The 13,171-nt window shown below is 46.3% G+C and overlaps 1 protein-coding gene across 1 annotated transcript; it reads left to right on the forward strand.

Moving 5' to 3' along the window:
* The first annotated feature begins 4,349 nt into the window (after positions 1-4,349).
* SIGLECL1 (SIGLEC family like 1) lies at positions 4,350-11,309 on the forward strand. Its single transcript, XM_019634172.1, has 6 exons — positions 4,350-4,374; positions 5,632-5,913; positions 6,039-6,144; positions 7,246-7,402; positions 8,436-8,464; positions 11,192-11,309. The coding sequence occupies exons 1-6, from the start codon at positions 4,350-4,352 to the stop codon at positions 11,307-11,309; spliced, it is 717 nt and encodes a 238-aa protein (XP_019489717.1).
* Positions 11,310-13,171: the final 1,862 nt, after the last annotated feature.

Here is a 13,171-nt window from a genome sequence, read left to right on the forward strand (position 1 = left end):
GGGGTAAAAAGTATAACTATTGCACTGTGTTGTACAGCTGAAACTAATTCTAAAAAATGTGTATTTCATAATAAAAAATAATTTAATAATTTTTAAAAAAGATGAAGATTGATCAAAGGACATGGGTTCTTTGGCCCCACTCCCAGCTAGAGACTCAAAGCTATATGCATATTAATGGTAAGATGGTGAGAAGAGATGTTCCTGGGGCTCCTTAACATAATAGGTGCCCCATGGTTCTAAAACTAATGGGAGTTATAGTTACATTGGGAAGACGGAAACGCAAGCATTGATGGGATTAAGACAAGAGTTTGAAAACTGTCCTGGTGTAGAATTCTACCCCTGGTCATTCGCAGAAGGTGAAAGAATTCATGAGACTACAAAGTAGGGGAGCAAGAAAAGGTTTATGGAAAGTCAGGGAGAGAGAGAGGAGAGAGAGAGGAGAGAGAGAGAGAGAGAGAGAGAGAGAGAGAGAGAGAGAGAGAGAGAGAGACATACCTGTTTGAAAGAGATATACTGGCAAAAGGAGTTTTGCCAGGGCAGAGTCTGATGGAGACAGCTGCAGCGGGTTTCTGTTCAGCTGGGGTTTTATATTTTTTTGTGCAGGATGTAGGGTGCTTGTCAGCTTGCAGGGGGGCTAACATTACAATCGTCTTCTCCTAGGAACTGTCCTGTTCCCATCTATGATGGACATCAGCTTTCAGGGGGTTGCTTTTGTGATGGGGAACTGTGCTGTTCCCACCTATGTGGATATAAGGTGCTTGTCAGCTTGCAGGTGCAGTGCTAGCCAGGGGAGTCAGAGCCAAGTGGTTTATGTTTAAGCTCCTTCCTGCCAGCTCACAAGCCTGCTCCTTTTAACTCTTTACTTGTCTCATCAAAAATGGGAATGTTTGACTAAATTTTATGTGAGATCATTGTGTTTCTTTGTTTACCCAAACGTAAATAGGTACTGTATCTGACTGGGGAACATGTCCCTGGCCTAGTATTATAAAGCAGGAGGCATGTAAACCTTTCCTACAACCAGTATTGATTGGACATGCTAAATGGGAACCAGTAAGATTTCCCAAGCCCACACTGGTTGTCAATTTGACAAGTATAGGCTATGAAAGTTTCATATTTAGAGTATTCCATTTTCTTCAGCATGCTTCCTTTCTCCATTCCCTTTTACCGGTTCAGACCTTTACTCTGTCCGCTTTTATGTTTTTGTTGTCACAAATTATCCCTATTTATGCTGCGAGTTGATTTCTGCACTGCAGTAGCAAGTTGTCTTTTTCCTTTTTTTTAATAACATGATATATAGATGATGTATTGCAGAATTGTACACTTGAAGCCTATGTAACTTTACTAACAAATGTCACCCCAATAAACTTTAATTTAAAAAGTATAGGCTATCTGCTGGGGGGGGGATGTTAGAAGCCCAGTGTTTGGTTGATTTATTTGGATTTTGAAGAATACATTTTCTATGTCTGGGAATATTGTTAGCCCCTATTCATAAAATTACTGGAAAGAAGTCTTCGAGTCCTTATGCAGAGTGCAGCTTATGCCAAAAACCAGTGAGCACCACACAGCGACAACCACTGGGATTTGGGGCCAGAAAGTTTCCATTAGAGAGAAACTCGTTGGCTATCGGGGTTTAATTGAAACTGACCCTCTGATTGAAGAACATAAAATAAGCCTGAAGCCTGAAATATCCATGACATCTTGAATAATGTTGAATAAACTTGCTAAGAAGGAAGGCCATGCCCGGAAGAGTTCCATAAGAAAATGGAAATGGTTTATAGAGGAACATGCTACCATGGCAACGTGAGGAGGCACTCATATTCAGAAACAGGTGTCCTCTCTTTCCCTAAGACCACCTGAGGAACTGCCAGATCCTGTTGCCACTTGGGTGATGCCAATGAATAGCTCTCAACTGACCAAAAGCTGCTTGTTTTATGGATGGCAGTTCTAAGGTGAATGGGTTTCTCTGAGTGGGAAATATTAGCTATGGTGTGCTGGTAAATATTCAATAGCCAGATCTCCGGGTTTGGGGGCAGCCCTGAACTGTAGTATTGCTAATGTCCACTGTGTAAATAATCTCACCATAGTCAATTTCAAGCTACCAACCCATAATGTGGAGTTAGGAAGAGAAACAGTAGCACACCATTGTGTAGTATTTCCAGTATATAGGTAGAATAGATGTAAACAACCTCAAGAACATAGATAACAGTAAAATGTCTTAGAAAAATTAGAAGTAATTGGTTTTGAGTAATTGTTACCTTTGTTTTTAATATAATTTATTTAACCATAAGTTTATATCATTTTATTTGTAATAATGAGTTTAACAACCAGCTAGCAACAGTCTTAAAAATGTAATAATCGACTCTTGCAAGCTGGTTTATGCCTGCACACTGATGGATGTTACTGAAAACCAAGATCTAAGTGCCAGGTTTATTGTCATGGATGTGTCATTGCTTCTAGGTTCTTTCCATGAAAATAATATGGAAATAGAATTTGTTTTTTAAACCAAGGGTTGGTATTGATAGTGCCAATTAAAATTAACCTTTCTTTTAAAAAAAGTAGTGGGGAAAGCGGGAGAGTGACATTGAAAATTTTATCAGTGACTGTCAAACAAGGTCATTTCTGCAGAAAGCATGAAGGTCTATTGGATGCAGCGTCTTCCCTTAAAGAGCTCACTCTTCGGTAGATTCTCTAGTAAGATATTTCATTAGTTTCCCAACTGGAGTGACCTAACCAGTGAAAGCTTGTTTTCCTCATGTAAGAAGATGCATGGAGAGGGCCGGCCGAGTGGCTCAGTTGGTTAAGAGCTCGCTCAAGAGTGCCAGCTCTGAGCAGCAGCGATTTGAGTCCCGGCCCGAGCTGAGCTGCCACTGAGCTGCCAACAGGTGGCAGGATGGCTCAGCTAAAAACAAAACAAAAAGAAGAAGAAGATGCACAGATTAAGATGCACAGAAGTAGGCTGTGCAGGTTGGTATAGCAGTTCCACAAGACCATCAGGAAACCAGATTCCTTGAATTGTTCAGCTACAATATCCTTCATGAGTGGCTTCCATCCTCATGGTTACCTCCTGGTTACCAAATGGCTTCTCCACCTCCAGCATCACATCCATAATCTAGGGAGGAAGAAGACGGAAATGACAAGGAAGAAGGACTGGACAATATCAAGAAAGAAAAACTTTCCCAGGAGTCCCATGCCCTCTTCCACTAAAACAAAGTCACATGTCCCACCCCCAACTCCAAAGGAAGCTAGACAAAATAGTGCCTTAGTTTGCAACATGGCAACCCTAAACAAAGTTGGGTTTGTTAGTCATGAAGAACGGGGTAGGTAACTGTTGGTATCTGGCACCTACACAGAAACAAATGACTCTATTATGAGGAAAAAAATGTTTCCCCAGAAAAGAACAAATAATTTAATTATTCTTGGAGGAGATAGATTACCCATTTCCGACTGGGTAAGGAGGTCAGGAAAGGCTGCATGTAGAAAATGGCATTGAACTCAGCTTTGAAATTGAAGTAGGATTTGAATGTGGGCAGAGGGGAGTTGCAAGAGGAAAGGCTGTGAAAGGGGGAATCCCTGAGTGATGGGAGAGGTATGCTTCGAGTGAAATTTGGAACAAACCACATTCCCTCTGGCATGGAAAATGTTGAAAAAGTCACGGGGATAGAAGGCAAGGATGAGGCGAAATCGTGGAGAACCTCATCAAAACAAAGAAGTTTGGGACTTTTCCTATCAGCAGTACGAATTCCTGTCCATTTTTATTCTCTCCAAGATCTGTTAAATCTGTCCCATCCTCTGTCCTCACAGCTTATGAACCAGCCCAAGCGCATCATTCATTCCAGACCACCACACCACTTCCCTGGCCACCTAGCCTGCAGTTGCTCTTCATGAGGCCGTTTCTCACATGGGCCCCAAAGGGATATTCTGGACACCCCAGATCTGATCCTGTCCCTCCATGGTACACAATCCTTCCATGGGTCCCCATTAGCTTTGAGAGGGAACCCAAAGGACCTGGTAATAAGGTCCCTCCAACTGGGAAGGAAAGACTAGGAGAGAGAGAAGAAAGACCTGGCAATGGGGTTTCACAGAGGATTGAGGGGGCCGCCCGGTCCCAAGATGGTCTTGAGCATCTCATCCCATGTAACTCCTGCTTCTCAGGGTAGATAGGCTTTTAAGATGACCAAAGAGACAGAAGCCCCTGACTTGCTAAGAATACTTTCTGCTTTCCCCAGCCCCACATCCTTTTTCAGTTACTCATCATCCCATCCCTCCTGGACCACATGGTTCTGATGTCAGAGCCAGCTGCAGTAATGATCCTGGGCCTCTCCTGTCCCTGAGAACCGTTGCTGCTACAGATGGCGCTGCCACTGCAAGATCTGGGTGAGTGGGAGGAGAAGCAGTGCTGGAGGTCTGAGGGGGCTGAGGGCTACAGGGTGTAAAGAAAGAGAACATAAGGGTGTAGGGTACCAAGTAACCAATATGGATCAGACATCTGTGGGCTGGACCTGGCAGGTTGGGGGTGTCTGGGGCAAATAGCGGACTGGGCCAGAGAGCAGAATTGCTGGTGAAGGTGGACACTCAGTCAGGGTGGTCTGAAGACATGAAAGCACAAGGAGCTGTCTCAGATATCACTGGCAGAGGCTGGGAGCTCCAAGGGTAGTCAGGTTTTCAGCATCTATTAGTAGCTCTCCATGAGCATGTTTTCCCAGATGGAAAAAAACTAAATAATCTAGTGGACAACAGTGGAAGAGAGGCTGTGTATTACCATCCCCAGCAAATGCCTTATCCCCCTTCTCTGAGTGACCCAGAGGAAATGTCCAAGATCCAGGGTTACTATTTAGGGGAAAGTTACTCTCTTTCTTCCAGGAACCTGAACCAGCTCCAAAAAGTACGTGAAAAAAACTGAGGACCGATTCCTCCTTACTAATCCATGGTATTCACCTGATGGAAAACATGTCTCACCTACTCTATGTAGAATGAGGCAGCTTCAGATGTTCTTACCCAAAAAATGTCATAGCAATCTTAGGTTCAGATGAATGCTCAAGCAAAGGCTACTTTGGACTGGGAAGAAGAAAATCTAGAAAGGCATTCTATTTCTTGAATGGGTACTGCTTTACTGTACACTGAGCTAGGAACGCCGTAAACCTTAGGGCATTCATCCTTATAGCAATGATATTATGATACAGGTTCAGTGAATATCCCTATTTTCCAGATTAGGAAAGAGCAAAGAGAGGGGAAGTGATTTGCCTGACAGCATCCAGAAAGTTAAGTGATGAGGGAGAAATTGATCACAGATAGAGCTGGGAAGGGGCAGAGCCCAGGGGGAGAGTCGGGATGGGAGGAAGAGAGGGAGGTAGAAGCTGACACTGGGAATTCTAGCCTGGGGTGTAGATAAGGGACTATGGGCAATAGAGATTCCCAGAAAATTCCAGTCTAGAAGGTTAAGCATTCAGGTTCAGGCCATATAAGGAGAGAGGATGAAGGGGTACTGGTCTATGAGGCCCAACTCCTCTGGGCTTCCAGAAAGTCTTTCCAAATCTCCTTGTGAATCGTGAATGAGGAGAAGGCTGGGTCCTGGAGGAAGCGGAGAAGGGAGGTCAGGATGCCTTGCCGACTCCTGACCCACCCTCTCCACAGTACCCGCTACGCTGCTCCATTCCTCCTGTTCCTTGGAGAAGACGCTGCAGTGCAGCTGCTCTTTCTACGGGATCCCCACACCCTCCGTGCAGTGGTTGATGGAAGGCGTTCCTGTTAGTGTGAACAGCATGGATAACATCCTCCAGGTGTCTTCCACCATCACTGCCCCCTGGGCCAACAGCACCATCAGCCTGGCCAAGCAGCCAGAAGTGGATACGCGCCTTCTCTGTGAGGGGAAGAACCACAATGGAAGCCATGCTCTAAGCATCCTGCTGATGTCAAGTGAGGATAGAGGATGAGGAAGAGTGGGATGGGGACAGGTCCTGGGGCCAGTGAGGAAGTGGACCTTTGGCTCCAATTCCAGGGTTGTAGGAGGGAAGCCTTTCTCCTATGCTCTCTACTTCCAGGAAAGAGTTCTTTGGGTCCCCAGACATTCATCAACGGGCTCTTCCGGGGCTTTGTCTATGGAGCCATTGCGGTCGCGCTGTTCTGCCTCTGCCTCCTCCCACTTATGTGAGTATTGGGGTTAACATTTGTAAGCGTCTCCCAGAGCCTGCTATTTGGCAGGCCCTGGCTGCTGTGCTGGCACAGAGCGGGCAAAGACAGGCCCACTGCCCTTGAGGAGCTCAGGGTCTGGCAAGGGAAAGAGGCTCCAAATATGTTCACCACCATCCAGGGCCATCAGGACAATACTGAGCCACAAACAGGTCCAAGGGACAGAGGCTTTAGTGAATTTCATAAGGGAGAAAGCAAAGGAGGAAGTGGCAGCCCTGGAGAAGGCAGCAGAATCCCCACAGTACTGTCTCAAGTGGACCTGGGGGATGAGCACTCATTGGCTTCATGGAAAGTAGTATTTGCAGACCCTAGGGACACATTTGAGGAATTTCCAGTGTTTTTGTGCAGTGTCACTTGCATTGAGAGTGACCGATAATGGCTAAAAGTGAAGGTGAAAAAGGTCCTTGGTGTTGGTTCATAAAGACTCCTGAAACTTGGCTAAACTTATTGGTTAGAAGCCTAGAGTGAGAAGGGCATGGTGGGCAGAGGTCAGGCCAGAGAGGAGGTCAGGCAGGCGAGCCTTTGGCCAGTCCAGATGTCTTGGGCTTAATCCTCCATTGGGAGCCATGGAAGTGTGCTAAGCTGCCAAGGAAAGCATGAGCTTGAGGTGGAACACAGACCAGAGAAGGAGAGCCAGGAGGCCTGAGGCCCAAGCCAGGCTGGAGCTGGGCAAGCAATGAGGGGCAGTCAGAGACATGGGACTTGGGAATGATTGGCTATCAGAGGTGAAAAAGAAGAAGAGCAGGGTGGCAGGGCCAATTGGGGAGCTATTTTCAAAGTATAGTCAGCTGGACTTGAAGACCAACAACAGTCCTTTACAGTTTGCAAAGCCCTTTTATAGCTGACCTCATCTGAAGCCCAGTGGCCTGATAAGCAAGGTGCCCCATTGTACAGAGTCAGAAACCAACTCCCAGAGAGTCGTGTGGCTTGCCCTAGATAACACAGCAAGCTGGTAGTGTCACTGAGACTCTAAACCAGAACTTCAGATCAAGACCAGAGCCCACGTGGGGGTACTGGGGGGTAGAGAGCCAGAACTGATCCAGAGGGTCATTTCCATAGAGTGAAACATACCAGAATGAAGCAGGCAAAGAAAATTGCAGCAACCAAAGCAGCAAGGAGTCCTAAAGTCAGAGAACGCCGAGAACCCAAGATGCCTCTGAAGACTGAGGAACCAGAAAAATGTATAATTACCCCATCTTCTGAGAGCCAGATACTGGTGGGTACCCATTGTGTCTGGAATCTAGTCTATCAGAACATGGTAGACCCATATCAAGACCCATGAGGTGAGGCACACAGTGTTTAAAGGAATTATCATCCTCAATCCTGTCGAATGTCTACTAGAATGCCAGAATATGCTTGAAGGTCATCTTATAGATGATGAACCAAGGCCCAGGGTAGGATAGAAGGATGAAAACGAAGAGAAACAAAGGGTAATTAGAATCAGCAGTGTACACACACACACACAGACACACACACACACACACACACACGCTGAGTCCTCATTGAGAAGAGGGTTGAGAGAACCCCTAGCAGCGGTCTCTGAGTGTTTGGCAGGCCATGGTCAGCACAGTCTGTAAGTACCACAGGCCCAAATCATCAGCCCAAAGTGCTGGGGACCAGACTAAGCCCAGGCTGCTCCTTCATTTACCCTGCACCCAATATCCTCAGCAGGGTTTGGAAGGAACAGCACCCGAAGTTGCTGCACCTCACTGTTATCCACCTTTGACAATGCTCTAGGACCAGAGATGCCCTGCTGTTCCCCTTACACCCTGCTCTAAGAGCCAGTGTCCCTGTGTGGATAAACTATGCATCTGTTACATTCCATCAACATTTCCTAATATCCATGTGCACAATGCTGGGATCTCAGAAATAGGTCAGACCCAGGCCCTGCCCTCAGAGAGAAACCAGGCTGATGGGGAAGGCACCCTCCCAGTAACAGGGCTGAGCGGGGCATTCTGGTTGCCTAGAGGAGGGAGGGACCAAACCTACCTGAAGAAGCAGGCAGAAGTTGCCAGGGGAGTCTGGGGAACAGTCGAGTGTCTCCTGGTGCTGGTACTGCACAGGGAGGACCAACGAGAGAAGACAGGGTTGTAGGCTCCAACCAGAGGATTGCAAGCAAAGGTGCCTTCATTCATTCTCAACAGGAAGGACTGAATTCTGTCCTTTTCAGATTTGGATGCCTCACCTCTACACCTGTTACAGCATCCTTCTTTCTTTGCTCTGCAGAACCCGTTACCCTAAACTCCCAGGAAAAGCAAGATAAACTGGAGCTGACAAAGCCTGTGAAAGCAACTAGCGCAACTGGAGTCCCCATTCTCCCTGGGATTAAAAAACTCCACAGAATGTTTAGAAACCCCAGAAACCAGGAGTCTATAACAAACCTGGAGCCCCGGAGTCTCCTCAGCTCACAAAGCCATCTCAAGCCTCACCACCCTGTCTTGCATTGAATAGGTTACTTTTGGACTTGATCTTAGAACCTTTGAAAGCAAACTATGATCTGTTGTTTGAATTAGCCAGAAGAAATATGTCCACCCTGGGATGGTGTCAAAGGAAGAAAAAATAAATGTGAGACTGTGAAATAGGTCCACCAAGAAGCAGCTTTTAAGCTCCTATTGTATGCACAGGACCTGGAACATAAGAGCACCAGGCTTTGGAGACATCATATATGGATGGATTGGACCCCAACTTCAGGGTTTAGTGGTTATATGTCTCGGATAAGACCTTTTGCCCCCACCAACCACTTTACCATCACCTGAGGTGTACCTGGGTGGAGAGTGAGTGAAAAGTGGTGTCCAGAGACGCAGGTGGAGAAAAGGCACAAATATGGGCCCTGAATGCCAAGGTAAGGCAGTGGTGCTTTATCTGTTAGGACCTTCTCCCAACTTTTTTAGGGTGTGAGTTCCACGAGAACAGGGATCTTGTCTGTCTTTTTTTTCTGCTTGTATCACCAGCACCTAGAATGGTGCCTAAAATATAATAAGCTCTCAACAATGTTTGTTGATTAACTGAATGAATGAATGAATGAATGAATGGTAAGCTCCTGGAAAGCTTGAAGTAAAGAATTGAAGTGACCAGGTATACAGTGAAAGATCCTTCTAGAAGTAGTTATTGAAGATGCATTTAGAAGGAGTAAGGCTGGAGGCAGAGCATAATTAGGAGGTTACTGCAGTATTTCTTGGCCAGGCTGAAAAGCAGGAATACGAGGGATGAGAATGCAATTTTGGCATAAGAATGGACCATGGATATGTATTGTTCCCCTCAGAATGGATGACAAGCTTCTTTCTGAAGCCAGATACTGGTGATTTTCAGCACTTGGAAAAAGGGTCATCTCTCCCTGGGGCATGATTTGTGGGTAAATCCAGTGGTTCTCCATTCAGTGCCAGTGATATAGTCATCGTGTGCTCAGGGTAGATGTTTATATGAGCCTCACTTTTATGCATGCAGCTTTACACATTCCACAGAAATATGAGCATCCACTTTGTGCCAGGTAATGAGGCAGACAAGCCAGACACTGGCATTGCCTCCACGGAGCTCGTGGTCTACACAGGTACACAGACAATGAAGAAATAAACACAAAATTACAGCTTAAAATGTCAAGTGCCAGGAAGGAAAAAGGATAGAATACTATGATAAAGTATAAGGGACCAGAGGAGGATCCTAGTTTAGACTAGAAGGTCAGAGAAAGCCTCTTTGAGAAAGTGACATTTGTGCTGAGACCTAAAGAATTATTAGGAGCTACTCGTAGTCAGAGGGGTCAGCAGGTTGTAGGCTCTGTGGTAGGAGAGGTTCGGTGAGTTCAAGAGCTCAGAGGGGGAGGTCTACGCCCCTGGAGCACAGACCAAGGGGTGAGCTCCCAAGGGGGACAGGGCCCCAAGGCCCTGGTGAGAAGTTGAAGTTTCACCCTCCCTCGTGAAGGATTATTTCCTCATGTGCTTTGTAATCCTGGAAAGTGGGCTCCTTTCATCAGGACTTGATCTGTGAGATTTGTGAAACGGCAGTTTTGAGTTGAGGGTAGAAGTGTCTGTAACAGGTCTGCTGTTTGCTTCTCTCAAAGAAACAAATCCTCTATCAGGGAGAGGTGGACAAGGATGGGGAGAAGGGGGACGGTAGGTGTCGGGTCCGAGTGTTTCAAGCAGGGACAGTTTCGGTGGTGAGGTACCCAAACGGAAAAAAGCCTTGCAGAGTCTTTGACATGAATGCAGCCACACTTGTATTCAGCAAAGGCAGAACAGCAGCACAACTCAGTTAAACAGCAGCAGCAGCAGCAAAGGCAGAACTCAGAACCCAGCAGCAGAGGCAGCACAACACAGAGCTCAGAACCCGCGCCCAGTTAAGCAGAGCTGGGGTTTTTATCACACAATAACAACAGTGTCGTGGTGCCAGAACACAGGAGCACTAACAGCAACTTACATAAACAAGTTGTTTTCCTTGCAGTCCCACCTGGGCCGGGGAGAGTTAGGGCTGCCGGTCTCCAAAGTCTGTAAACATTTCCTGACTCTGCGAGGCCCTGAAGGCTGGGCCCCCACAGTAAGTTTGGGGAAGGAGAGGAGAATGAGAAAAAGGATAGGAACTGAGTTGGAAATAGATCAGGGATGGGTTGTCAGGAAAATGGAAAGCTGGGTCTTAACTTACTCTGGTGTCTTGCTTTGTTCGTGATAGGGGCCTTGGTCGCAGGGCAGACAACGAAGTGGCACCACAGTGCCTTCTGATTGGCCCTGAGGCTCGTGCACTCGGCACTTTGTTCCTTGATCAATGGCTTCCAATCCGCCCATCACCAGCTCCTCCACAAGTACTGGGTTGGGGGAGTGTCCCTTAATGGCTGATTAGCCTGTTATCTCCAGCTGTAGAAACGCCTGCTGAAGAAAGACAATTCTCCCTAGGGCTGCGGTGGAGCGGGGCTGGCGCCCTGATAGAGTCCAGAGCGCCCAGTAGCGACCGTTGTTCCAGAGTGGCTCAGGGACTGGAGACTCACGGGGTTCCCCTTCGCAACCCCTCCCTGTCCCAGCGGCTCCAGTGCACATCATCAGGCCCTGATTGGCTCCGGGATGGACTCGCGCATGCGGGCGGAGTTGCTCCAGGAGCTGGTATCCACAGGTGACCTCTGGCTGAGGAAGCGTCGGTGAAACTCCGGGACTCCCAAGCCACCTAATAAACTTGTTATAAGACAGCTAATCAGTTAGCTTTCCTGTACCTTAGTCACTTCCCAGTGAGTCCCTTAGTGGCTGTGCACAGTTATTCACTGTGTCAGTCCTTCGGGTTCATAGTGAGGCATTAAATCAGTACAACAATTCTTTCCTCCGGAAAGTAAGTTCTCCGGTCAATGTTGTATAATATGTAGTAATTCAGCCAGCCAGTCACTTGCTGCACTCTGCAAAAATCCGGGAGGACGTTCCATTTTCAAGGAAATAGCCAGGTGGAGACGTGTTGAGGAAAGTCCAACCTGGAACTTTTGGAACCTGAACCTGAGGAGGTAAATTGGGAAAAGGAAATGACTGTTTAGGGGGGAGGGGAAGAGGTTGCCTGTGGAGACAACCCATAAATGTTCCAAAGCCTGGGGAAGGGAATAAGACTTGGAAGAGATCAGAATTTTAAAGTCTGAAGGACGGTTACATACTGGGCAATAAAACCCTTTGGTGTTACACATGAGGAAAATGAGGGGACTCAGAGCGGGGACAGCTGTCAGGCCACTGCTCCACCTCCAGTGTTACATCCATATTCTAGGGAAGTAGAAAAGAAGGAGAAGGTGACAAGGAGAAAGTAGCGGTGCCAATATCAGAAAAGCAGAATTCCCAGAAGATAGCCTCATATGCTTGGTATTTTAAATAGATGTCTCAAAATATTTGCTTAATAATAAGTCTAACAGAGCCCACGATTTTTATTTTTGCATTTGTACATGTGGGAAAAGGGAAGAGTGCAATCCCATAGATCGGCATATAATTTAGGAAAATAGTGCTGTCAATTACAATATTATTGTTACCAGAGCAAGAAATTACCAAGTAAGACAACTGGTCAGAATTCCATTTTATTTGAATATAATTTTCATAAGACATGGAGTAATTTCTAATATATTTGGAGTCTCTTAAGACCACTTTGTTTAAATCGTTCTTTCAAGGGAGGATTTGTATTAACAGAGAATGGAACAAGTCAGTAACAGTCATGAATATTCACCAAAAAAACTGTACATTGCAGAGGAGAACATAAATTATATTCTTATAAGCATTCTCAGTTTTGCACAATATGAAATCAGATTCCGTGAACCCTTTTAGAACACAGAACAATATATTTTGATTTGGAGCTGCGTGGGAAGGGAACATCTTTAATTCTTCCTGAGAGTTCTTTCCTTTATTATAAAAACTTGTGTGTGTTTTTTTTAAATTAGGCTCTAAAATTTTATTAGCTAATGTTATATACCTTCAGAGCTCGATTGTGATAGCACAATATGGCGTAAAGGCTAAACAGGCTTTTATTTGTTGATAATAATTTAATAGTGTTTTTCTTGTACTTGGCCAGAACTATGGCATATGGCCACCCCTAAATATAAAAAAAGTCAGGGAAGTAGAGATTTAAAAAAAGAAGAACTGGGGACTTAATCACCTGAACAAATTTGAAATAAGAAGAAGACACAGGGCCGGCTGAGTGGCGCATTGGTTAAGCGCTGGCTTGGGACGCCAGAGGGCCCAGGTTCGGATCCCATATATGAGGACCAGTGACACTGCCCTCTACAGCTAAGATGCTGAACAACAGCTCAACCTGGAGCTGGGCTGTCATGAGTTGCCGGTGACTGCATAGGCTGCAGCCCCTGTGGCAGTGGGTTGCCATGGGTTACTGTGTGTAGCCAGCAGCCAGCGTGAGCGGCTAGCAGCCGCAGTGAGCGGCCGTCCAGAAGCTGGCGACTGATCTGCCTCACCCGGGAAGAGCGCAATGATGGTGCCAACTTGGGCCAGTGAAGCAACGTCCTCCACAACTAGACTGAGGAACAAAACGA

The sequence above is a fragment of the Hipposideros armiger genome, unplaced genomic scaffold, assembly GCF_001890085.2.
Source record: "Hipposideros armiger isolate ML-2016 unplaced genomic scaffold, ASM189008v1 scaffold_1531, whole genome shotgun sequence".
Classification (NCBI taxonomy): domain Eukaryota; kingdom Metazoa; phylum Chordata; class Mammalia; order Chiroptera; family Hipposideridae; genus Hipposideros; species Hipposideros armiger.